Source organism: Dermacentor variabilis, chromosome 6 (genome assembly GCF_050947875.1).
Source record: "Dermacentor variabilis isolate Ectoservices chromosome 6, ASM5094787v1, whole genome shotgun sequence".
In the NCBI taxonomy this organism is placed as follows: Eukaryota; Metazoa; Arthropoda; class Arachnida; order Ixodida; family Ixodidae; genus Dermacentor; species Dermacentor variabilis.
In genome coordinates this window covers 145,971,833-145,998,018 of record NC_134573.1, presented here as the reverse complement: position 1 = coordinate 145,998,018, position 26,186 = coordinate 145,971,833, and the positions used below count along the sequence as shown (strand labels likewise).

Below are 26,186 nucleotides of genomic sequence, written 5' to 3'. Positions count from 1 at the left end.
GTGTGCAAATATTCAGAACTTTTGAAAAACAAATCGGACAGTCTACGCTACAATTGGACAGTCTACAATGGAACCACGCACAACTGCTTTCAGATATAACTAACTATATTTCACCCTCAGTTTGTTCTACCTATTTTATTATTGCAACGAAGTTTGCTTTTAACGGACCGCACTACGATGGACGAAATTAGCCTCAATTTTTGTCAAAATCGGGCGTATAAAACAGACTTTTGCTGTGTCGACACAAACTGGCAACTGACTTGCGAGGAAGGGAGGGAAGCGGGGTGAAAGCGCGCAGTCTTTCACGCAAGAGGCACAGGGGTAAGCGAGAGAAAGAGGGGGTTCTGCTGTATCTTGAAAGCGATCTGCAATGTGAACAAAGTGCAACCAGCGCCGGTAGCTTTGTATGTGCTGTGTCTTTGATGTTTAGTTCACGTTGAAGCGAGAGACAGCACGAAGGTCACTTCGCTTGCTGCTGCTGTGCTTATCTTGCTTAATTTGCTATTGCAATCGATGCTTCGCCTTTCGGACGAAACTGATGTTTCGGATGTTCTTCACTCACTCTTTGCGATAAAGTTAGACATCGCAATGAAAGATTCGGAAGTGAGGTGTCTCGGATATTATGGACTTCGGATAAAATGGAGTTCTTTTTGTCGGATTATTAGGGTGTGATGTAACGAGTTGACTGTAGCCACTATTTGTAAATGCAAATATTTTTCAAATGCCTCAAATACTTATAAGTGTCAACTGCACCCAGTAAAGCATATTAATAAAGCAAAAGTACGGTTGGAGCATGTTACGTCACTTGGGTAGCCCTACTTTACAGGCTATTTGCACTTACTGAAGAATCCTGTGCATGTGAAAAAACTAGTTTGCTCCTAACGCTCCATTCGTGCATTTAATAAACAATGCTTCATAATGCACTATGTAATGACAAACTTGCTAACTTCAAGAATACTAGGATACATCAGTTTACATGAATTGTGATAACAGCTCGGCTTTTCATTATTAGGAAACTATTTGATATTTGATTGGATTTGTTTCTGGCATTATTCGATTCGTATTTGATTCTGTCTCATGAATAACTATTCGCACAACCCTACATTTTCCTATGTCGCTGCAAAATATCCACGCGCCTAACGCTTGTTCGCATAATCTGATGAGTAAAAAGCAGAAAGCTGTAATTGCATTCCACGCAAAGTCAAAAGTTGGAAATGCCATGCTAACACTGCAACACTGCATTACATACAACCACGAGCAACAGTACAGACCACAGGCTCGTTGAAAGCAGAACTTATTTGTAATTCAGATGTATAAACTGAAATCGAAAAGTGCACTGGAAAGCTTGCAATGTCAAGTTTGGACTGAAGCTCTCAATTTCTAATTACATTGATTGGCAAAAAAGAAAATCTGCTTTATTGCGGAACCCCTGGTACGTATACTACTGCTCAAGGAAATTCATCGTGAGCCTCAGAATTCGAGTGTCCTAAGCACAGCAAATGCATTGATGTTCCAAAGTCATTTGAGAAAAATGAAGACACAAACAGATCTGCACACTTGCTGTGAACGCGCCATGCAATGGGTTTATTTACCTTCCTACCCCAGAGGCCCACGCCCCCACGGGAAAGAAAAAAAAAAAAAAAAGGGGGGGGGGGGGGGGGCAGGGGAGCAAGGCCTCATGCCCAGGGGGTTGACTTGAAATAGCGTCACCCAGAAATACTTCGGAGCATAACAAATAAACATGCACATCTGCTTTTGCCACTGATCGAACTGTCAGATATGATTTAACAATATCTAAATCTTTACAAAGGTGGAGATCCAATTTTCAGGCTCACAGAGAAGATAAGCTCTTCTAAAAAAAAGAAATGCCCACTTTGATAATGTATGTAAAAGATAGTGCAAACAGCTTGGGTTCTTGTCACAAAGGCTGCTATTGTTTTCACAGTGGCATATTTGTTTAATGGGTTGGTCTAAGAAAAATCTTGCAAGCTTGTGATCCATTTTCAACACAACATACAAGTGGGTGCAGTAGAAAGAGAGGTAGAAGAGCAGGTCGTTCTGTGAAATTGTTTTTACAATCTTGCGCCGGGGTGCTTGCTACAGTGAACGTAAATTCAGCACATGGTGCAACACTCAGCACTCAGGCTGGTTTGAGGGGAGACCCTGCTCTCTGGAGCCGAAAATTGGCCCAAATATCTTTATGCGTCCCATTGCTCCAGATTGGTGTAGAGCATTCATTCTTGCTTCATTCGATCCTTGTTATCATCCTTGATTGACTTAGCCTCTGCTATAAGCATCATAAAGAGGATGTGGAATGTTTTTCCTCGTTTTATTCAGACAGCATTTCTGGTGGTGTCACTGATTTGGAGTGATGATTTCCAATTCTACTTATCCTATCAAATTCACTTGTTTGTCAGAAAGGTAGACAAATAGAGATTGCAGTGGACATATAATAGACAAATATGGCAGAAATATTTTAAAAAATACTTTTTCCTGGGTATTACTACGAGTGCACACTTTTAAAGTTTGACAAGCTGTAACTTTCATTCCAATCAGTCTAGAGCATTCTCTCGTACCACAGCATACTCCCGATTACTTAAGACCATTTTTATATGTCAATGCATATTACACCTTATACAGTTTGATGAATAGCCCACCTCGAAGCATGTTATGGATTTCTTAAATTTCTAGAAGTATACTTATTATGCAAGAAAACGGAATGCGTATCTTGAATTAGCCCACGGCAATACATAAACTCCTTAGTTTCATCAAAATCGACTCCGAAATAAACAAGATTGCTGATGCAGAGAGTACCCTTAACTTTGAGATTGCTAACAAAATACACTGCTACACCGGTCTGCTACCATAATATAGGAAGCACTAAGTGACCTGGTTCTTGCCTTCGGTTCAATAAAGCCTGAAATGAGTTGGGACATAAAAGGAAAGATTATGCAGCCGGCAGGCAGCAACAACCAGAGACAAGGCACTCACGCCGACATCCCACGGACGAAACAGGAACTGCCGGTTGAGGTTTGACCGCTCAATGACGTCCATGTCCGTGATGTAGATGCAACCGTCCTCAACTCCCAAGCCCATCATGGCAAAGTTCTTGAGGAGCTCGCAGCCGATGGCTCCAGCACCCACCTGCACCGGTTAACCCATTCACTCATGGTGCCCACAGTTGTGAATGCAAAATTCGTTTTGCAATTTCTGTGCAGTAGTGGAAAAAAAAAAAAAAAAAAAAAAGGAAACCAAGGAAACTGAGCTGTAAGTTAAGAGATACCTCACCTTTACTTTAGTTCCCGAGTTCACTTGAGGCTGCAGAGTGTAGCTATACACGTGCCTACTTCACTAAAGACAAACTTAGTTCTATCAGCAATGGCACCTTTGAATCTTTTCATGAAAAAATCCGAGGACTGTGAGTGTGGAAGCATTAATGTCCAACTGAACACCGCTGAGTAGTCTTTGGTGTTGTAACTTCTTGTGGGCACAATTTAGCCTAACCGAGGTGCAGTTAGACTTCAGGCAAGAGTTTTTGCGAACAAGGAACGTTCTGATAACACAGCCTTCTGAGAGGGAGAGACATTGCGCCACGATGTGTTCCCTTTTGCCTGCTCTGCTCTGTCGAGGCCCAAGCCAGCAAGCACGAGCCGGCATCACAGCTGATGGGAAGTTAGGTGCTGTTTCGCTGCTACAGATGCCACAGGCTTTTTCGATCAATGGGCAATTTGACGCTCTTGCATAAAAAGAATGTCTTGTTATTGATTGCACGCTTAGTCAAAATTCTAATGCTTGGACTACGAGGACTCACTAGAAAATGCAAAAAGTGTCTTCCTGCAATTTTTGCTTTCTTTCAATATAGACTGCAAGTGCATGTTAAAATATGTTTGGCTTCCTTCAGAAGCAGTACTCTTCTCTAAGCCAGGAGCTAGCTGAGTTGAAGGCTTAGCTTCAGTGATCTGATACGCACCAGCATAATTGGCTCGTCAAGACCTGCTGCAGTTTATGACGAAAGCTGCGCTTGGCAACCTTAATACTGCACTGACAATGTTGTTTAATAAAAGGGGTAAAACTTGCAGTACAGGCAAATTGATACAACCTAGGCTGAGCAGCAGTGCGCACACAACTTCGGCTTGCAATGAAGAATAGGCTATGCTAACGAAATGCGGTGAACAGAGCCGAAGTACTGCGACCATCCTATTGCAATTCTATTCCTTTCCTCATCTGTGAGTGTTCTGAGCTGTGTCCCCCACATTACAACCACAATTGGCCACCCGAGAGCAGCAGGTGCTAATGAAATAGAATTGCGCGATATACACTATACCAGCTAAGCTTAAAAAATGTTCCCACTATGAAAGCAAAAGAGAAGCTGGCAAACAGCATCGAGAAATGCTGCCCTCACCAGGAAGTACTTCTGGGATCCCAGCTTCTTTTGGACATCAGCACCGAGAACGCAAGCCTGAGCACCGTACCGAGTGTTTGCCTGCACAGAAACGTGTCGTTTTCATCACAATACGGCTCCCAAAAAATTATTTAAAAAAGGAAGGGCATGAATTAAAAACTAAAACACTTACCAGTGAAGTGGCGCTTTCCTCGGAAACTGTCCCCGACTGTGGCAGACACTCCAGTGCATCAAAGTAGAACCACTGCTGGATTGGGTTGAACTTGCCACTGCATGCCTGTGGGAACCGAGGGAGAAGTGTTGAATGTGTTAAAGTGCATTTCTAATTGTGCACTACTTATGTAGCTTTTGCAGTGTTGCCGGTTAGGTATGAAACATTACAGAAGCACTTATACTACAAGCAGCCGCTTCCGGCGGACAGCTCACCTTCATGATCTCCTGCGCAGCAATGCCTCCAATGACTGCCTGCATGGGGCAGAGGGAGCCAGCCGAAACATGGGCCAGAGTGGACAGCAGCTTCTCGTCGAGACTCTCCAGGGGTTTGGCCAATGAGGAATTTTTTTCTTTCACCAACGCCACCAGCTCGGCTGCATCCTCCTGAAAAAGGTTAACCATCAAGTGACCCTGCTTACAACCGAGCGGTACCAGGCCTGCCAACGTTTGAGCAAACCACACTCGCCAGCAGTTATGCTTGAAACATGAATTTAACAGCCAGGAAGCCCTAGAAAACAGCAAAACAACAACACTTTCGCAATAACGCAGCTCCTGAGTGGAACCATGGCACTGGTCAGCCAGTCAGGGGCTGTATTCGGTCAATGACTACCTCCTCTTTCAGGAATACTTTACTTTTGTGCAACATGACGCCTAGCAGGGTGTCTAATTGGAGCGATAGCTACCTGCATGCTGGGGTTCAATTCAAGAACTGTGCCCCAAAAGCGGCATCCCTGCAAGCTTGACTGCAGAATTCCTTGAACTGAGAACACAGCTCCTAGAGGGTGTTCCTGTGCCGACATGCAGATCCTTGTACAACATGCTTGCACATGCGACTTCATCTGCTCAGTTTTGAACAGTCTAGCACCAGTGCCTTATTAAAGGTGAGCGTGGGGGGAAATTATGCAGATCCGATGCACTATATTTTGTAACCTCTGAGAGGGTTGAGCATTATTGCCTCACATGGCACATCGCATCATTATTTGAATTATACGTTCAATCAGTAGACATTCAATAGCCACTTGTTCGGCTTCTGTGATGAGAAGCGTGCTGACGCGTGTTGCCCTCGACTTGTTGCTGGCCGCAGGCATCGCATGCGCGGCTGTAGCTTCGTTAGCTGCCGTTCGCTTGCTGGCGCATGTCACTCTGCTGATCGCCGTCGCTGCCGATTCATCCGACGCCACTTGGGGCATCCGAGAACGACGCTTGCGTTTTTTCCCGAAAGCATGAGCCGTCACGAATTTCCGTCGACCGCCAGCCATCGTCGCATTGCTACGGCGCACTAGACTGCGTCCAAACAATGTCTAACATGGCATCTCGCATTGTCGGAGAAACGAAACTCCCGGTCGTCCAATCAGATCAGGATTTACCCCACGGGGTACAAAGGCGCCAATGCCGTGCAAGTATTCCCCTTTTTTCAAAAGCATGTATCTTCATAGTAGCCAGACTGTGCCCTCTTCTCACTAAAAACAGAATGTAGAAGAATCCAGCTTTCGAATTATTCCAAAATGGCCGCGCTGCGGGTAACGGTTTGCATAGACAAAGGCATCGAATTCGCCTCTTTTCGAGGGGCATTTCCAAGCGAAAGCGATGATGAAGCTGACTTTAGAGCGCAGTAACAAAATAAGTACTCATCAAAACGCATTATTATTGCAGCAATAGCTTCTCTAGGGCGTCTAGATTGCGAAAAAAATTGTTACAAAACGTTGATTTCTAAAAAAAAAACATTTTGGGCCGGAAGACCCGTGTCTCCCCTTAACCAGCACGCTTCGTCAGCAACCAAATTGTGGTTTGGTGCCAAGTCAATCAAACACGTAGTGGCTATACGGTACATGGAAAGTGGAAGAACCACCTTGATAATAAAGTGAGAGCACAGGCAACACTCGAATGGCGACAACTTGGTCCGAGGTCGCCGTGTCTTCAACCCTACATACACCGATCAGTGTGCAAATAGGACGAGACACTGTACTGCATCTGAAATTTTGTTTCCGGTCGTTTTTAAATAAATTTTTATTACTTTATCTGCTTCATGCGAAGATCGCGGGCACTTGGACCATTCACTTTCCTACGTTAATAAATTTCAACAGATGCAAAACTCGCAGTTGCATGCTTTGATTCTCGGATACGTGCAACTGCTTGGTGTACATGTTTTGCACACATGCAGCCTTTGAACACATTTTGGTTATAGTGCGGTACCGCTTATAATGCGGATCGACCGACTTACGCTATATGCAGTCTATGCTGTATAAACTTAACGTGCATCCATTTGTTTCGCAATAAAAATCTGCAAGGGCCAACAGCGTGGTTTCGTCGTGTGCCGAACTGAACGATGACGCAATAATTGAGCAAGTTCTCACATCGTCAAACAGCGACTGATACCACGTGCTCCGGAGCCTTCCGCATGTAGATCTGTCAAGCATTTGCAGTCCTTGCATCCACATACAACGAAACTCAAAACTGGCAGAAATACAGGCGGACTTGGTTGCACATAAGTGTAAGTGTGTGCAGCAAGATGTCCCCCACTTGTTCCGTGCACAGGGGCCTTAAAGGGGGGACGACATGGGTTGTTGAGCTAACTTTGTTATGTCTTGATCAAATCTGATAAAACTGCATATACTCATGCAGTGTTTCGTGCGTATTTTAATATCTAATAATTACCTTCTATTGTTTGTTGAAACAAGTAAAATTTACATGCTAAAGGGAAAGCTGCAAACAACATACAGTTGGGTAGTGGAGCGCATAAGGATAGCAACACTGGAAACTGATTCGAAATTGAACAACTATTTGTCATTTTACAGCCAACTGAAGTTCCGTGTTCACAGTATCAATAAGAAGAGCAAATGTAAATAAAGAAATCTGGAGCTGAAAATAAAAAAAATACATTTAGCTATGTGCCGCAAAAGAAATAATAGCTCTAGCTGTCCCAGATACAAAGATATGGATACAGCAAACAAGCAAAGTGATCAAAAACCATGTTTTAAGGAAAATGCGAAAAGAAAAACTTTGCTCAGTGATGTCCGAGGCATTGCTATTTACATATTTGCATTCAGAAGTTTGTGCTGAGAAAAACAGACAGCTTGGAATAATTCAGGAATATAATCAAATATTTACAGGTTGCCAGTTAACGGGCTAGTATGCCCCTAGCTCATGCCCCAGCATGTATGCCCTAGTGCGAAACATTCGTTATGGAGGGGGAAAAAAAAAAAAAGTTTGCCAATTACCGGTGTTCTGCATTTTATGCGGAGCGAGATTGTTTACAAGGAATGGGTTGCATGTTACACCGCACATTGCGCACAAGATGAATATCTTTAATTGAAAAAAAAAAAAGTCATTTAAGTTCCGATGACAAATGTCAATGACGATTCATTGCGATTCGTCTATTACTGGAGCCAGCATTAAAGGGATACGGACACAAAAATTGGTGGGTGGTTTTCTGCGTCAGAACAAAAGTTGAACTGTTAAAAATGACGAATACAACAAGCTGCTTAGAAAAAAAGAACGAGAAACACCTTTCTTTTGCGATTTTCTGTTGCGCCTTGCCTCCAAGCGGCCGCCGGGAGAAGCTGAAACTTGACGTCATGACACCCCCGCGTGCCCGCGCGCGCGCGGCCAAGGTCAGCCACAGCCGGCGCAGTCTTTCCGGAGTGTCGATCCCTTGCAGCGTTTGTTTATCGCCGTCGGCTATGTTCGCACGTGGTCTGTCTGAAACATTATCCCCGTCAGCGCTCCATGCAGGTGGTGCATCTTACACGCGTGTTCGCACGGTCGTCGATCGGTATTGAAGCATTTCTTCGTAGCGGAAGAAAATTCCCAGACAATACTGCGTCCACGGCTGTTATAACAGCATTATCGGTCGTGACACGCCGTCGCGCACGTCTCCCAGAGACAAGGTGCGTGAACTTTGCATACGTGCCTGTCAGCCACCACACCCAGCATGGCGACTTCTAAAAAATGGCTTCACTTGCGCGGACCACTTCGTCAACGATGCTTATGCGACCGGGCTAACCCGGCTGTGCTCAAAAGCCTTGGCATGCCGCTCAAAAGGCTCCTGTTGAGGCAATGCAATTCAAAGAGCGGGTGCTTAGTGACGGATTCGTAACTGTTAGCTGTGTTCGCCAACTTTTGTTGTTCTTGCAACAGACCCTCTCTCTTTCTGTATGCATGTAGCCGCAGCGGTGACCGCAGGAGTGCCTGTTGTAAGAAGGGAAATTACCCTTTCATTGGCTGTGCAAGAACAGATATTCTCGGCTTGTGACAGAAATTGTTTACCCTGCGGATGCATGTGTTTATCACAAAACAAAATAGTCATGTTGTGTGCACTCTCGCTGCGTCTAATATTGAACGACAGCATACGAGCGCTCTTTTAATTGATCAAATATACAAAACACAGCCAGTGAATGAACGCCAGACAACAGCGTACATGTGTAGTAATCTAAAATGCGCAGCACATTTATCTACATTGCCGTTTCACACGTTGCTTTTCAACCTCAAGCAAAAAATTACGGATTTTCATAGGTCTCTGCATAATCATGCGTCGGGTTTCATGACTTGGTTGTTCGCGCAGCATTTCCCTATTAAATGTCACAGCTAAAGGCTTTCCTTTGTCTATGGCCACAGAATCTATGTAGCTAAGTGATCTGGTCGACGGGTCCCTAGCGCAGCCGCCCATCTAAACGAGTTCAACCAGTAAATGGCTTCTAATGGCGTGAATGTGAAAGTAGCCGTAAACACAGGGCTAGGAAACGGCTGGAAAATTCTACACATGCCGTGCGTCGTCGCGTAAAAACGAAGTGTGCAGCGATCGAAAGCCGACAGCGTAGGTAAGCACAAAGCGACGAGCTACGCTACCTACGATTCAGCCGTAATAGCTCCCTTTCTGCCTCAACGCGGGTCACGAAACTGGGCACTTTGCATCCTACGTAACATAATTTTAGGAACTGCTGCTGCTGCACTTCAAGTTTACTAGAAAAAGAAATTAACATTTTGCTGGCCCGGACCGCCTGACCGGCACGTTCAAGGCCGCCTGCTCTTCTTTGCCGCTTGACGCGGAAGGCTCGTAACCGTAAGCGATTATATTTCTTGCTAAGTTGGAACGGTCCTCATCTACAGACGTGTACTCATCGCTGGTAGAGGCACCAGAACCTGAATCCATGCTCGCGATTGCGGCGGCGGCGCACCTCGAATGACCGTGGCCGGCCGGCTGGCTATCCGACGGGGGTGTCGTGACGTCACGCCTTCCAACTCGCTTGGGCCGGGCGGCGTTGCGCGCGCTCACAAAAACGCCAAAAATAAAGCCATCCGCTGAAAAATGAGCGAAGTGACTACTTGTTTTCGGTGTACTCGCACACTGAGGACTCATTTTCTGTATTATCGTAAAATGTTCAGATTTTGTGTCCGTATCCCTTTAAGGGGGGAGGCTACACTTGAAAGACTATTTTTATTTGTGGACAGATCTGAACGAAATTTTCACACTTTGTGTATTTTAATGTGCAGATTCTAAAAATGCAATTAATTTTGCCATAGGATAAGTAGTTTCCGATATACTCTAAAAGCATTGTATAAGCTGGGTCCTTTGTTTGGAGGAAAATTAGCATCTAAACAGAAAACCCTAACACAGTAATTTGAATATGAAGACTATCTAGAACGTTCAGGGAGTGCCATAAGGTATTAATGTTCTAGGCTAATCTGAGCAAGAGTTAGAGCTCATCAAAGTTGTGAGAAAAAAATGCCATCCTGACGTGTCAAACATGCGACCCATTTCAAAAACTTTTTGAGAAGAGTACTACTTTGAAAAGGGGCATATTGCTTAATGCATACATTTCTCTTTCTGGCAAAAAAAAATTATGCTGATAGCTGAAATAGGACAGAAGCTATTTAACCTCCAAAATCGGAAGTCTGTCAGAATTGTTTTGAGAAATCAAGGAAAAACATTCTGCAACATTTTTATTGGCAACATGCCAATAAAATCTCATGGAAATGCACCAGGGGCATAATCTGGATGCATCCCATCTTTATGCCGCTTCTTAGCCAGCTTCCTTGCGGTCAAAGAGGCTTCTCGTTTCTTGCTGGAGTTGGCACTTCAATGGCAGTCTTTCTCCTTAGCTCGCTGAGATGCAGTGCCAGGAATATTCATATGCAGCTGCTGTGGGATTGCAGTGGACGCAAGCAGGTTCCCAGCGTTGAAGCATAGGACAGCTTCCGCTACAGCAGCTTGCACGGCAAAGAGAGAAGCGTGCTGTTCTTTTGAGACTAAACTCCAAATCAGTGAGTGAAGGCTCATTTGAATTTTGTGTCTTGCCTCGCTGGCATCTCTGGAGCAGAGATTTTTCGGATAGCCGCGTATATACAGGCAGCATTGCTTCTGCCACATGTTCTGGCAAGTTGTAGTGGTGCCTGGGTTCAGGCTCTCCTTTTGCTTTTGCAGCATTGTGAAGACACCACGAATTTTCGCCGTTTGGACACAGGCTGTGATCCGAACGTTCGTCAGTGGACGTGACATGCCTGTACGTCGCCATCACAGCCTTCTGCATGGCGTCCACATCACCGTCATTGGATTTTAGAGCCCAGCCATAATACATGCTGAGCCTGGTGATGAGCTCATTTGTAAGCCGGCCTCTCCCGCCAAGGCATTTCTTCCCCTCACCTTTTTGTTTCTGCACTAAATTACGCAGTGCCGTCCCCATGCGCTTTTGGACGTGATTGACACAGTCCTCCTTCTGGACATCAACAAATCCATAAACTTTTTCTTCTTGGATAGCAGTGAATGTGCGGCTGTCACCATCGCACAAGATGGTCTTGTATCTCAATCCACGGCGCTCTAAGGACCTTCGAAACAGTGTGAGGCCAGCTTCAACTTCCATATGACCAGCTTTGCTGTCAGTATTTTTTTGGCACTGGTGTGCGTCTTTCCATTTTGCATAGCCGTCAGAATCAGGCTTCGGTCCAAGTTCGCACCCTAAATAAAAGTTTGAGAGCACAACATAGTCCAGCACGTACCCTGTGAAGAGCTCTACGACAGCACCGACGCCTATGTGAGAGGAGTGACCACGAGTCATCCAAGTGCCGTCATAGCACACTGCTATGTTACCACTATAACCAAAACATAGGTCCTCATACAGTGTGGCCACTTTTTGTGCACACTGGCTCATAGCGACCTCGGCCGCTTGCGTGGCAGCAGGTTTCAACGTTTGCTTCAAGTGGTGCTGATAAGTCCTGTGATGCATCCCACGGTGGGACAATCCCATTGCCGCAAATACATCATTCATGGCTGTCTGGCCATTTCCAGTAGACATCATCACCCGCGCAGCCAAGAGGTTGATGTCGAATGGGTTGCACGTCTTCTTGCCATCAACTCGGGGCGAGCTCCATCCGGCCGCGATGTCTCCACAATTATTGCACACAACAGTCAGCTTCACTGCGAGGCCGTAGTCGCGATCACCCCTCACTACTTGCGCTGGTTCGTTGCACGTTTCACATCGCAGAACTCGAAGGAGCAAGTTGAGGGAGTTCAGGTTCACTATAATGTAAGGAGCGGTAGGCTGATCTGACGCTGACGCCGTCGCTGCACCGCTCGCCTATGCGAAAGGCTCAACCTTCCGTGCCGTTGCCGGTACCGACAAAAGCCGCTCAAGTGCGGCCTTTTCACGGGCACGCGCCTCGCGCACTTCTCCAACACCGATAACATCGGAGTCTACTCTCACGCGGCCGGAGTCGACATCGCGCGCACCTCGCAGTTGCCGATAGCATCGCTGCTCATCATAACGCGGCCAGAGTCCACGCTGTCAGGGGAAGCAATCCCACGAACCCCGCTGTCGCCGATAACATCGACGTTTACGCTTACACGGCCGGAGTCCACACAGTGCACGTTTTGGGGGGAAGCGTCCTCGGTCACGACGGCGTTATCAGGCGATGTCAAGGCCTGATTGTTCCTCACATCCTCCTGCGGCGCAGTATCAGCTCCAACACGCTTTCTGCCCCTGCCTTTCTTTCGTGTACGACCGAAAGCATGCAGAGATCGGAACTTCTTCGCACCGCTTGGCATAGTCAACCGCATGATCATGTTAGGGAGCGAAAATCACGATCACGTTCGCAAGCGAAAAACCTTTTCATAATGGCGGCATGTATGTAAAACTAGAGGCGGCGTTGGCAACACAAGCTTCCCTAGCCAATCACGAACTGCCATTTTGGTCACGTGCGCCAACCAACCAATAGACGCACACGCTGCGCATTATTTTGTCGTTGGTTTTTTCGCTCTCACGTGGTGAGCAGGGTTTCTTACATGAAAAAAATGAAACGCTAGAAACAGGAGCTTTCAAACAAGACCAAAATGGCGGCGGTGGAGCGCGTAGTTCGCGGGCTACGGATGGTTGAAATAGGAGAGTTTAGACTTCAATTTAAAGGTCCGCGAGCGCGGATTCGCAGTTTTGATCTCTTATAACTCATTAAATAAGCGTAATTTTGAAACCAAAAGTTGCAGGTCGGTGCAGAAGGGTCTCGGGAACGCGAAAATGAAGAGATTGAAAATGCGATTTTCGGGCCGATTTTCGTCTTTCAAGTGCCGCGTCCCCCCTTAACACGACTTTCTTTCCCTTTCAATAAAATTACAGCTAATTTTCCCTGATGGAAACACAAATTCCCTGAGAATTCCCGGTTGGTAGACACCCTGCTATTCCGCAGTCACAGGGGGGAGACTCCCGACGGGGCTTGGCACAGGTAGCAGTAAACTATTGCCGGCATCTTCCAAAACTGTGCACTTTTGAAAGCTTAAAACTCCTTTTCTGTTCACCGAATTTATGGCTTGTAGCAAACTGAATTTGACATCGTTTCGTGCCAAGTTTCGCACGCCCGAGCAGACTGTGCAAATCCGCCACTGGCATGGCGTTATTACGGTCACGTGCCTCACTCAATGAATGGAATTGCGCATGGGAACTACTAATTCGTGGGCTTTCTCTGCATAGCCATTTAGTGGACAGAGAAGCGGTGGTGTGAAAACTAAACTAGAGGAGTTGCTCTTTCAAACAAAACCAAGATGTATGCAATCAGAAACTGAGAACAGCAACTGCGCGTCATGGAAAAAAGCTCTTTCTTGCGCGTCCGTCAGTAAAAATATAGCTCGACGATGCGATATAAAACTCCATTACGACCAAAATATTGGTCCACGATGCGTGAAAATTTCCGAGATAATGCAACAGACACTGTAGAATCTAGAAATAATGTTTTCAAAAGAGCGATTTTTCCGCTATTTTCCGATCTCTAACACCGTGTCTCCCCCTAACAGTGAAGACTTCTTACCTTATTCCAAGGACGGGGCAGCCGCGAGTGCTTTGCCTCAAAGGCGTGAAGTGCTTGAAAGCCCAAGTGAAGCTGGTCCTGGCGATCCATCTTTGCGAAGTCGGAGATGACAAACTCTGGCTCTGCGAGGGCGTCCTTGAGAGACTTCTGCGAAGGCCCAAGAAAGCCAAGGATAAATCACGTGCGGTGATACAGACAGCTTATGTTGTAAACAATGTAGGCATGAATAGTGTCGCAAACAGGGCTACTCTTAGCAAGAACGTATTTCAACCAATGGTAGTAGAAGTTGACGGTGCAACAGCTTCTCAGTGTTAAAACTGCTATCGTTATAAGTAGGCTTGACCGTATTATATAAGGGCCAGTTCTGAAGAAACAAGAAAAATTTTATTCGGACATATTACCGGATCACACTAAGACATACTACATCATAGATTAGCACTGACTGAAGCTCTCACAAACTTCGGCACATGAATATAATGCCAGAATCAAATTTGATGTGCCAAAGCCTAGGAGAAAACTTAGTTTCAAATGCAGGTTTTTACAGTATTAAAGCAAGTTTTGATCATAGGTACATTATTGGTCCAGCTTGGTGCAGCCTTTGATATTTCCCAATTTATGTCGTGATGTACCTGTACCAATTGGACTGTACAGTGGTGCCAATGACATTTTGTTTTGCTGCTCAAACAGCGATAAATGATGTTTGGTCTAATCTTTCACAAGCAAAGACGTCACCACTCACAAACTTGATGTCCTTTGGCATCTTCACTTGCGTTGCGATTCCACCTCTGACGTAGTCGCCAAACTGTGTTGTGTCTCCCACGCTGAACGTGTATGGACCTTGAGAAAAAGAGGAGGCATGAAGAGAGCTAAAAACGACACCTAGAGTAGAACGTTACAAATGTGACCGACACTCTGGGGTGATTCTTTGCAATCACAAGCTCAACTCTCATTTGGCCAACAATGGTACTTACCAAGTACTTTGACTTTCATGGGTGGACAGCTGTTGATCTCTGTCATGCCAGTGACCTCGGAGAAAGTGACGTAGTCTCCATCCTCAAGTCCGTGCCGCGTTTCATCCAGGCAGGTCACTACCGCTTCCTTGTCCTGGGCAAGCAAACCAAAGCAAGGCAATTCATTATGCACAGGCAAATAACTCCTGCAATGTGGCCACTATAATGCTACATTCCTGCTTAAAGATGTGCTCACACACTTTAGAAGTTATAGAAACCCTACCACATGATCTGGACATAAAAAGGATGGCACTCTGAAAGTATGCACGTTAAGAAGCACCCATGTATATGAAATTCTGGGCTTTACATTCCAAAACCACGATCTGATTATGAGGCATGCTGTAATGGGAGGCTCCGGTTTAATTTTGACCACCTGGGGGCTCTGACGTGCACCCAAGTCTAAGTACATCAGTGTTTTTCATTTTGCCCCCACTGAGATGTGGCTGCTGCAGTCAGGATCGAACCTGTGGCAAAGCCCTGCATTCATTCGACATCAGATTGGTCTCAAAATGGCAGACCTGGCACCATCGACATTACTTCGTCATGACAGGACAAAATCTGACGATGTCCATCAACAAGACTGAACAGAGGAATGAAGAGATGAATAGGAGTGCTGCACGCATTTCTTCCGGCTGTGGTTGCACATGGCAATCACAGCAGCAAGCACAGGGATGGAGTGTATCAATGTATCACAACATGATGCACCAAACTCCTTGGTTCCAGAACCAAAACTACTTTGTAGAAACATGTATAACAGTAAAATATTTAGACCACTAGGACTCCAGCATTTTCTTTGTTTTAAAGGGGAGACCTTAAATGGCTTAATTAAGCTTTTAGTTTTTGCATAAATGTGGAAAGTGGAAAGAAAGGAATGTGGAATTTCTACGAGTACTCCTTTCATACCTCAAAGTCCAAAATTTTAAAACTGATGATAAAAGAAACAATGTAGGACATCAATGAATGCCAGAAGCACTGTGTCCCCTGCAACCAGCTCGAAGACAGTGCAGCCAGATAGAACAGAACAGAAAAAAAAAAAAAAAAAGGTGTCACCAGCACAGAGCACAGGTGCACTTTTATTTACTATGCTAAGCAAACTAACAAAAAATGCAAAAAATGCAACAGCAATATGAAATATGTATGCTATCAGTGGAGGGACATTTTTCTTTTGCCACAGCACGCACTGCTACTGAGTAAGCAAATTTGCCGACCCTTGTATTCCTCCCAATACGTTTACCTTGCAAGCTTTCCCATTCACACGGTCTATGCCACACAATGCACAATTCAAATCCTAATAGGGAAGATAAGGTTCACGAAACGGGAACATAAGGCGAATTACCAAAGTTCCAGAACATGCACTGCAGCAGAGCGACAAGAATCAAAGCAACTGAGGGGCTTAAGTTATTGTAACAACCAAATGAAGCCAACAAAGGCCATGAGGCCACAACCTCTGCATGTAATGCAGAGATTGTGGGTTCCGCTCCCACCGGTGACAAATTGTCCGTTCTTCCACTTTAGTTTCACCCCTTTTCATTACTTAGTTACCTCGATATAATGAAGCATTTAACTTTTCATAACCTCTTGTACATGTATTTAGAACCTCAATTTAACGAAGTGTGTGTGTGCGATTTCAATATAAAAAACTTTCGCCGCCGCCGCAAAGGAATTCCAAGACAATAAATGAAAACTTCCTCGGACGCAGATGGTCAAATGATTGAATTACGAGCGGCTGCTTATAAACGAACCTCTCATTTCGCCCCCAAGCGACAATAGCAATGGACGAAGTGGAGCCACATCATGTTCCATGCACTGTGTGCATTAGGTACGAGTGAGAGTGCGCAAGGGTGAGACAAGATGGTGACTTCACGAGTGATGCCTTCCCTCACGAGAAAGGAAAAGAGGGGGAGGGGAGCTCTCTCGCAGTAACGCAATCAAGCACGAGCGAGGTGGCGGAATAAGTTAGGTCTTTATTTCTGGCACGCGTCTCGACTGTAGCTGAGCGTAGCTGTAAATGCGGCTGAGCACATAAACAGCCACTACTGCGTGTACAAAGAGTGGGCGTGGAGAGACGGCGTCGCACCACGTAAGCAGTCTACCTGCGCATTTAGTATGGGGGGTTACGTAATCTAGTTTTTACGACCTGTTGGAGTGAGAGGCAGAGGAAGCATTCGCTCCTCGCTACCCGCATTTTCCTGATAGTGTTGTCCCAATGCGGGTGATGCTATTAGCTGCAGGGGCCAAGTGCCCGCGGAAGCGTGGCTGGCTTCGCTTAACTCGAGCCGCGGATGTGGCGCTATCAATGTATGTGGCATGAAACCGTATCATTCATGACAGACTCCAAAATTTATCAAAATAAATTGCTTTTTCATTCAAATTTGCTTTTTTTGAATGCCCAATAATTTTGAAAAATTCTGTGGCCTTTTTACGTATAAAAAGCATCGATCGGCAACTGTGCTTATTTGCATAAAACGTCGAATTGCAATACAAAATTTTGACGTAATGAAGCAAATTTCAGATTTCACGAGCTTCTTTATATCGAGGTTTAACTGCACATTTCAATGAAATATTTCTGGTTCAAATTTGTTTAATGAAGAGAATTGTATATAGTGCACACCTAAATGAGAAGACTCAGGAAAAAAATAAGGAAAAAATTACCGCTATAGTTTTTGGTAATGAATCGAAGGTTATCCTCATCAACAGCCAAAAACTGATGTAAGAAGCAAGTGGTTCCACGGACTAATTTTTAATGCACAATCAATGGTATGAAGTATGGCCACAGATTATTTGTTGACCACTCTTGTGCACCCCCAAGGCAAGCCATATGCATTAGGCAGGAAGCTCTAAAGATGCAGTATATAGGCCTGACCTCTGCGTGATGTCACACATGGTTATTGCAAAACTTTTGGGAGAGCCACATTTATTTCCCGCCCAATTATGACAAGTAATCAGCATTGCTAATAAATTTGTAGCATTTTTTTTTTATGTCTGATATTTCCAGCAAAATATTTTTACAGAAATTATTTGTCTTAATGGTTTGCTGGCTACAATCGGTGGCACAACACCAAGCATGTTCCAAAGCACGGGCTAGCGCAGATATCACAGAGCACTGATATCTGCTCGCAAAATGCGATGGAGTGTTATTTCTTTTTCCACTCTTTCCACAGTGCTAGTCCGTTGTACGAGGAAAAGCACCTCTACTGAAGTGGTTTGTTCACTGTTGCAAGAGATGCCACAAGACAGTAAAAATGCTACTTGTTTACTTTTGAAATAACTATTCCGATTCAACAAACCTCCTGCAATAAAAATCGCAACCATCAATTTGGACCGCTCTAGACAGTTTCAGACAGCCACACACAAAAGTGGAAGCCGTGAGCAAGCTGGCATTTTTCCACCAACTCGCTAAAGCCAGTGACAAAGAATCCATTAATAAAGGCTACTCATGTTGATATGCTGGGTTTAATGCCCTGAAGCAATGCAGAGGCTACAAGAGAGCTCCAGACTTATTCGGACCATCTGGATTTCTTTAACGTGCATCTGGTGCTAGGAATAGGAGCTCTTTTTCCATTGCATTTCAATCTGAAGGCAGCTGCCCACGGCGAGAAATCAAACCAGTCACCTTGTCTTAATTCTCCTATTGCTCACCAAATAGATGGCCCCCGCAAACTTCTTGTCGGTGTTTTGTGTACCAGGTACTAACCAGTTCAAAAGGTGTTCACACCATCACAAAGAAGGCATTAAAAAAAAAAAGCCCACGCACATCTTTTTTGATTGTTTTGAAAACGCACCTTGCTGATAGAAGCAACCATGACTGACACCGGCTGCTCCCCATTGGTGTCAACCACACGGAAGGTCTCGCCAAAATCGCAGAAGATCTGGCTGCAATGCAGGGAAAGGCAACATTCTCAATGCGCATCGCTTGTCAAAGTTTTTCACACACAAAAAACAACGCTTTCGTGCACTTACCCAAAGAGACCTCGAGTGTCGGCCACAATGAGGGCGATGTTTTGCGCATGAGTGAAAGACGAGATTGACAGCTGCTCCGCCAGCGGAGTGTCTGTCAACACCACCACCTGTCGAAACAACCAGCGGGAAGAGTGATTCGCTTCCTGTGCAGCGGGTGCCATCATTCTCAGTACAAGCTACAACACAACCGCTTTGCCATGTGCTTGCACCTTGTGGCTCACACTGAGCACGATCGTAGAAGCTGTGGCAAGCAGCTACAAAGCCAGGGGCCCCTTAAGACCTTTCTGCCTAGTCCAGAACTCTCATCTGTTCTCTTTTGTCCATACTTGGTTGCAAAGTTTGTGTGTGAACTTTTGAATGTCGTTATCCAGACTCATTTTTGTTCTTTCAGTCGCTATGCATCTTGCCTAGGACATGGCAGCAACTTTCGTGGTAGTCGCATCTGCCTGTTACATGGTGTAGGACTCATCGCCATCACTCCTGTGGACACCTGGATCGTTTTGATATTCCATTAACGAATGTTTACAGACAATCCCAAGCTCCATTAATGAAACGTGGCTGTACAGGAAGAAAAATGCTATTATCCATTACTTCTGAGGTCGCTTCCGCTAATGACCAGCAATTATCTACTGCTTGGGGAGCTTCACTTCGGCAAAAAGCTAACCTATACCCAAGTATAGGAGAATTGCTTTCAAAGTGCATAGCCTTTTCCTGGATCAGGCTGACAAAATGGCAACACGTCAGCAGTGGTAGGCAATAGTAGGCACCTGCATGTTTCAGACACTACAGCGCAAAGTCTTTTTTTTTCCCTTGCAGCTTCCATTTCTGTTTAATAAAAATGCTTACAAATATAGCTAACAGACTGGCACCATGCTGACAACCTGCGAACACTTCTTAAAAGGAATGAGTTCACACCAGAAATAAATCTAGCCTAAGAGCTGTCACAAACGCCTCATCACAAGCATGCAAACAACAAATGTGCCTTTGGCCCAAAATAGGGAAAGCCACTTACACTGAACCGCTTCAAAAAGTCTTCAGTGAGGGGCTGGGTATGGGCTGTAACAGGGACATACGTGTTCAGCTCCGTCAGCGCTCTGAGGCAGGCCTCCGCTCTGTTTTTACCAAGGGCACCCTCATTCAGGTAAAACTGCAAGTACCAAACATCACTCAACATGTGAACTGCGCTGGGGGAAGAAAAGCTCACTTTAGTACTATCACCCTCTGTAAATAAGGTACTGTGGACAAATGAGGTGACAAGTTGGGACTATCTAGATTTCTTTTAATTGCACTTCTGCTGCTGCAGGCCATGATCGCACCATTTCATCTTGTATGCACAGGTGGGGACATGCACAATGATTGGCAACTGCATAGGTGACAGCGCAAAACTGCAAGTTCGTGTTACTGCTCAAATAAGTCGTGCTCTGCACGTTCTTTATTACTTTAACATTGTTATAATGATACTATAATGTGGTTCAAATTAATGCCCAACTTGATAACAATGCCACAGGGGGCATTTATGCAAAGTGGCTTTACAGAAAGAATGCAACGGACCTGAGAGGAGAGGTCGGCAACAGTGCATACACCCTGGTCGTGAATGGTGACAGACTTGACGCCGCTCAAGATGATATTCTTGGCAATCTCCACTCCCAGGCCCCGCATGCCCGATATGAGCACGTCCGACCGAGCCATCCGGAGCATGGCGTCATGTCCGAGGACATACCTGCAAGGTAAGCTCAAGCTTTGCAACATTTCTGCACTGAAAAGGCACTCAGAACTTTCATCAGCTACACAAACAAAACCAGAACTTTGTGTTAACACTGCAGAGAAGTCTTAACAATACTGGAAACCACTGCATTTTATACAACGAGAATACCTACACCACCCTCGAGCAGATGAGCAGAATGACGTAAACATGGCAGCATTTTCAGTGTTCACTAGACTGCCGAGACAAGAAGCATGCCTGCTCACTGGCTCCTCACCCATTGCACACACAGTACAAGCCAACATAGCTGACCTTAGGACAGATTGAGGCAAATTTTGGTGCATTTGCTGTTATACTAACACATTTCTCATTCTTTACATGAATAAAATGGAAGTGATATACGCAAACGCCGAGCCGCTCCAGCGCCCCACAACATTATGCTTCTCGAAAGCCTTGATCGATTCATTAAGTTACAATTCTCAGCATCCCAAAGCAGCACTGCGAATTTAAGGAAGCAGTTCTAGAGGGCTCCAAATTAATTGATCTTGGGTTCTGGCAATGTACACCTAAATCTGCTGGAGCATTGTTTTTTATAATTATTTTATTAATTTTGTTTTTACATTTTTTACTCGCACTGAACTGGCGGGGCAGTGAACAAACGACCTCATATTCAGCGGCAGAATTTCACTCATGGTCACTCAGCCATCATGGCGAGTCTAAAGCCTTCACAGCAGATGTTGCCACAGGCTCATACGTCACCCATAAGATGCATCACACTTACAGCTGTCTTGAGTAGAGACTCTCATCGATGTCAGCCGCGTTTTGGGCTGCAGAGCCATTTTGGGCCATTTCCCCCTGCACAGACAATGTTTAAAAGAAAAAAACATCAGCACGCTTGCTCAGTGTTCTTGACTCTCAACAATGCCTTCATATAGCTTTAACCCCTTCGGGCTAGGCTATACAAACACAAGCAATATATATTCACAAAAAATTACAAAATTTTATTTAAAGCAGGTGCTGGATTTGCGGCAAAGGGACTGATAAATGTTTTCACTGGTAATAGAAGTTGTGCTCTTTGAAATCAAAGGATGTCTAGTTGCTTTCAAAAGGATGTCATACTTTCCTTGTGGTGCTACAGTCAATCACTTGTAGAATGACAGCAAGTATTCTGGCGTGGCACTTGCAAACTGAATCTGCTAACACTAATGCCGATTCACTTTTACAGCCTCATGACCTTAAATTTGTAGCTAACTAGTGGCACTTTATATAGTGTGTGCCATATTTCTAGTATTGGAAGCCCACACAATTTTTTTAGCAACATGTTGCACCAGTCTTGCTGCCAGATAGGACATTTATGCAGTCATACATCAGCCACCAGCCAAATTGGGCCACTGGTAGCATGCTGCAATCCTCATGTGGCTTAAGGAGCAGTGCAGAAAGCCACATAGAAACCCAGTGCCTTCTCATTTATGCAGGTTTTACATGAGAAACTACAGCTTGTAGTATGGCTCACAAAGCACGAATTGTTTCTGGGTCAAGGGTTTACATGAAACTGAAAAGTTGTGAGCTCAACAAACAAGTGAAATGACAAGCTTATTTATCCTCGGAGTAAGTGCAGATAAACTATGCAGATTTTGCATCAGAACTGTCCATCACTTGCGGCACGATTAAAGTATGTAATATAAAGTGTTAGAAAAAAAATCTCTCTAACAGCTTTAATTTCTCAATTGCCTTCTACGTCTCGTATACAGCTACTAGGTAAGAAGGCACTGAAGTGCTACACTTGACAACAAAGGGTAGTTCCGTCCAACAACTATATCGGGCCATTGCCGTTGCGTTAAAATGTTAACGCCAAGGCGCGACTGGTCCAAAAACGGGCGAATTACCGACGACGCTTCAACCAGAAATAAACCTGGTGACACAGCACTTCACGACTCACAGCAGTTTACCAGTTCAATCGCGGGGACGGTCGGGCCGGCGATAGATAAAACTGGCACAATGAGAGCGTCGGGTCAGCCACCCTTCCTGAGCGACAGCATAAAGACGAGGTTTTCGGGACATGAACGTCGAAACCAGAGGCAAGGAAAAGGTGCAAAATGCAACACGAACACACCTACGTGAAAGCCGAGCGGCGGCTCCTACGTAGACGGGTCACCGATCAAAAGTTCGCCGACTCTTCACCGAAGCATCGTCTAGTCACCGTTGCTTTGGCCAGCGTCTGTCTACGAAACTGTGCAGCCGCCAGTTCCAGAGCGCCAGTTGCGTACTACAACAAGCAGTTGCAGACGCCTCATTAGAGCATGAGGGGAGGCCGTGCAAGCTCTTATGCTCTTGCACTTTTTTTTCCTCTCGCAGGGCGCTAGTTCAAAAACTCCATCAGCTGTGCGGAGCGCCCGCGTACGAATCGAGCGGCGCCCGCACAGCGGCTGTGTGACCTCGAAAAGCGGCGTCGCTCGGACACGTCATTCCCGACGACAGGCGCGGAAACCGGCGGAAACAAAGGAGGGGATAGAGGAAAATCAAATGACGCTGACGGCGTCCGCGCAATACGTTGCCTTTCGCAAGTAATGCACGCGGCGGTATATAAGTGAGGCCGGCCACGGGAGGAGGAACGCGAAACGCTCCGTCTGCGGTTGCATAACGCCGGCCGAGCCGGGCTTCGGCGTTTCCCACGACGCGAGGCCTAGCCCTTTCACCGCGGAGCGCGACCCACCTGCCGAGACCGGGGACGTTGCACAGCGCGCCTGGACGGGTTCTGGGTCGGCGTTCGGCAGTGAAACCTGCCAGTAGTGGTCGCGCTCACGGGCGTGACGACAACGCGACCGCCGTTCGACGACGGCCTACGGAACGTGGTCCCCATGGCGACGTCTAGATAAACATTTTTGTCGCGGTCGACGTTTTCGGGTGACACGCGATACGGCGCCTCTACCTTCTACAAGCGAGGCGAGCTCGCGCGCACGAAGAATGCGAGGGGAGGGGTTGAAATTCTGTCGCACGTGCTTAGAGTAACGTGCTCTGCGCGGGGTTGAAGCTAACCATCGATGAGTTGCGCTGAGAAATATTAACCTCGCTGAGAGCACACTTTCACACCTTCCACAGCGTTTGAAAACAGCGGGTGCTTGCCCGCCGTGATGGTTCATTCCGCCAGCGACACTACCGTGTCCGAGAATCGTGGGAGCGTACGTGATCCTTACTATTAAAGATCTTAGAAGTCAACATAAGATTAGAGAAAATTACAAGCCGTTGAGTCTCAGAAAGGGTGCAAGTTAAATCCACAGACGAGGCCTGTTCTTTCGCACAGTGCCGAACTGAACTTCTTGCTTGAATTCCGCAGTCTAAGGCAGGCAGCAGTATCGGTCATCTTTCCAGATATGTTTATCACCTTCGCATGGGGCAAGGGGCGTGACACTAGAACGTGGCCAGCGTGGCTCACTTCATAAAATCGGAGGGTGTGTCGATTGGAATAAACAGTTGGTAGCAGCGCTCGTCCGCGTCTGTCGTGTCTTCATGTGCATGTATTTTTTGCGCTGTATTTGGACTTTACCATGTTAGACCCAACGTTACTACGTTGGTTGGACCGACTGGCCGAACAGACGGTCCTGTAGTGCAGACAGGAAAATTTTCAAGGCACAGCTTCAGTTACAAGTTACTGCTTGTGATTCATCCGATTTTGTCAGTCCCGTCTGTATCGCACTAACATTTTTTAACGTTCCTGAATGCATATCGGAGCCACACAGGCCGATACTTGCACAAAGGTTTTGACAAGAATTTGATGCGGCTAATAACGTGTCTCGCAAGAGCAATACCCAGGTCACGCGGCGTACTTTTGATCGTAATTGGCTTCGTTCACGGGCTGCGGAAGGGAGCCAATCGCTTTTCACAATTTCGATTCCAGTCGAAAGTGCACCGTGTCATACCCGTAATGCTAAAGTGGTAGCTAACAAATGCAGTAAAACTGAATAACTTAAGTATCCTTACGTGACGTCATACATTGTATCGTGCTCTTCAAAACTATCCACTATAATACCGGTGCCACACGAGCCCTTTCGGTCACGGTCGAGCCCGATTCGGATCGAAATTCTCAACCGCGATTGGCTCCCTCGCGCAGGTTGCCAAAGGAACCAATCGCGACCGAGAAATTCGATCCGGATAGGGCCTGTTCGCGATCAGGCTGCCGTGTGACACCCGTATAATTCATTTTACTCCACATTAAGTCAACTTGCTCTAGTTCTAATTCTGTATTACTACTGACGTCATACAAGACACAGATGACGTTACGGATGATCTTTGTTACCACTCGTTGCAGGCATCGCCGGCTATCCTGCCTGGTTGGGCGTATTAAGACTACTATTTCTAGTACTACAGCCAGAATGGTCATTGTAGGGAACAACGTGTTGTATCGATCCGTCTAAATTTAGCACTTCTACGTAGTTTGCCGCTTATAAACCGCATGGCTTCTTCCTCCCGTTTCTCCATCTAGTACACAACGCCAACAACAGTCTCCTGGCGCTTCTGCGTTAAATACATATCGCGTAATTATATGGCTGATTTGCTCGATAGGTGGCGGAGTGAGCTTTACAGGAGCAACTAGGTTGCCGAGTGTTACAGTCAAAGCTATCACAACGAAAATGTTTATTAGCACGCCATGCTTATCCAAAATTTCTTGCCACCAACACAATACAAAGGACGCGACCTACAGACAGCATGAGAAGAGAACTTGTGAATCTGGGTACTTTTTCCACAAGAACAGCACAGGGATTAACATTGTGCACTGGGTGGCACCAGCGCGAGTGTAGAGTCTTTTAAAAAGCAAACGCCAGCGTGATACGAGTCAAATAAGAAAGAAAGGGTGTGAGCTTGCTCACTCAAAATGATGTTTCTGCAACATCACCATTGCCAATTTTCACGAACTTTGAGCGGCAACGCAATTTCGCCACTGTTCAAGAAGTTTGCTGATGTACTCAGTAAAGTAATAACACTTAATTTGTTCACGCAGTGAACTTGGCAAGGACTATGCATACGCAATATAGTTGAAAGCACAGCATGAGCGTATGTGCCAGCAATCAAAACGATCTGTTTTAGCCTATGTACTACGAAAAAAGAAATCGCACAGCTTTATTGAAGCCTGATAGCGCGGAGAACCAAGTGTGAAGTAAACGCGTAATGTTTACGTATTTTGCCACACCGTTACACACCTAGAAGAGCGGCGAAGCAAACTCGCGCAACGAAACAGACCACATTGCTCAAATGAATGGGGAAATTCCCTACAACAAAAACTAGCGGTTGAGCGTTTCAGGATTGCATCTCCTTACCGAGAAAATATTGCCTTCACTTTGGCGTTGATTTGTACTGCAAATTAACACATAGATGTACAGCTGCATCCAACTGGAACTTCCACTTGACCTGACCGTTAAAAAAATTGCACATCGTCACCGCCCTAACGCCAAAGTGTGCACAAAAAATTTTTGCTCGGAGCGAGGGATGGCGAAATGCGATAGAGCCGACGCTTTCTGTTTTTAATTTCTCCCCTTTTCGGAACGAAAACGAAAGCCGACGAAAGCGCAGTCAGCCTGAAACTCCCCCCGCTCACGGAGCGAAGCGCCGGAGAGGC

General features: G+C 45.7%; 1 protein-coding gene across 3 annotated transcripts in view; it reads right to left on the bottom strand.

Moving 5' to 3' along the window:
- The window catches only part of Uba1 (ubiquitin-like activating enzyme 1), a 55,897-nt gene that overhangs the window by 28,614 nt on the left and 1,097 nt on the right, over positions 1 to 26,186 (bottom strand). Inside the window, exons 1-13 of one of the 3 annotated variants that reach the window (XM_075696171.1) lie at positions 23,289 to 23,450; positions 21,357 to 21,430; positions 20,425 to 20,593; positions 19,886 to 20,020; positions 18,874 to 18,980; positions 18,696 to 18,786; positions 14,875 to 15,007; positions 14,643 to 14,740; positions 13,904 to 14,050; positions 4,829 to 4,999; positions 4,575 to 4,679; positions 4,403 to 4,483; positions 2,992 to 3,144 (exon numbers count right to left, since the gene is read on the bottom strand). In XM_075696171.1, the coding sequence (XP_075552286.1) occupies positions 2,992 to 3,144; positions 4,403 to 4,483; positions 4,575 to 4,679; positions 4,829 to 4,999; positions 13,904 to 14,050; positions 14,643 to 14,740; positions 14,875 to 15,007; positions 18,696 to 18,786; positions 18,874 to 18,980; positions 19,886 to 20,020; positions 20,425 to 20,593; positions 21,357 to 21,430; positions 23,289 to 23,435 (1,611 nt within the window). In that variant the 5' untranslated portion in view covers positions 23,436 to 23,450. Of the gene's footprint in view, positions 1 to 2,991; positions 3,145 to 4,402; positions 4,484 to 4,574; positions 4,680 to 4,828; positions 5,000 to 13,903; positions 14,051 to 14,642; positions 14,741 to 14,874; positions 15,008 to 18,695; positions 18,787 to 18,873; positions 18,981 to 19,885; positions 20,021 to 20,424; positions 20,594 to 21,356; positions 21,431 to 22,688; positions 22,834 to 23,288; positions 23,451 to 26,186 lie in introns of those variants that run through there. The other 2 variants (XM_075696173.1, XM_075696172.1) reach the window with 2 other exon arrangements.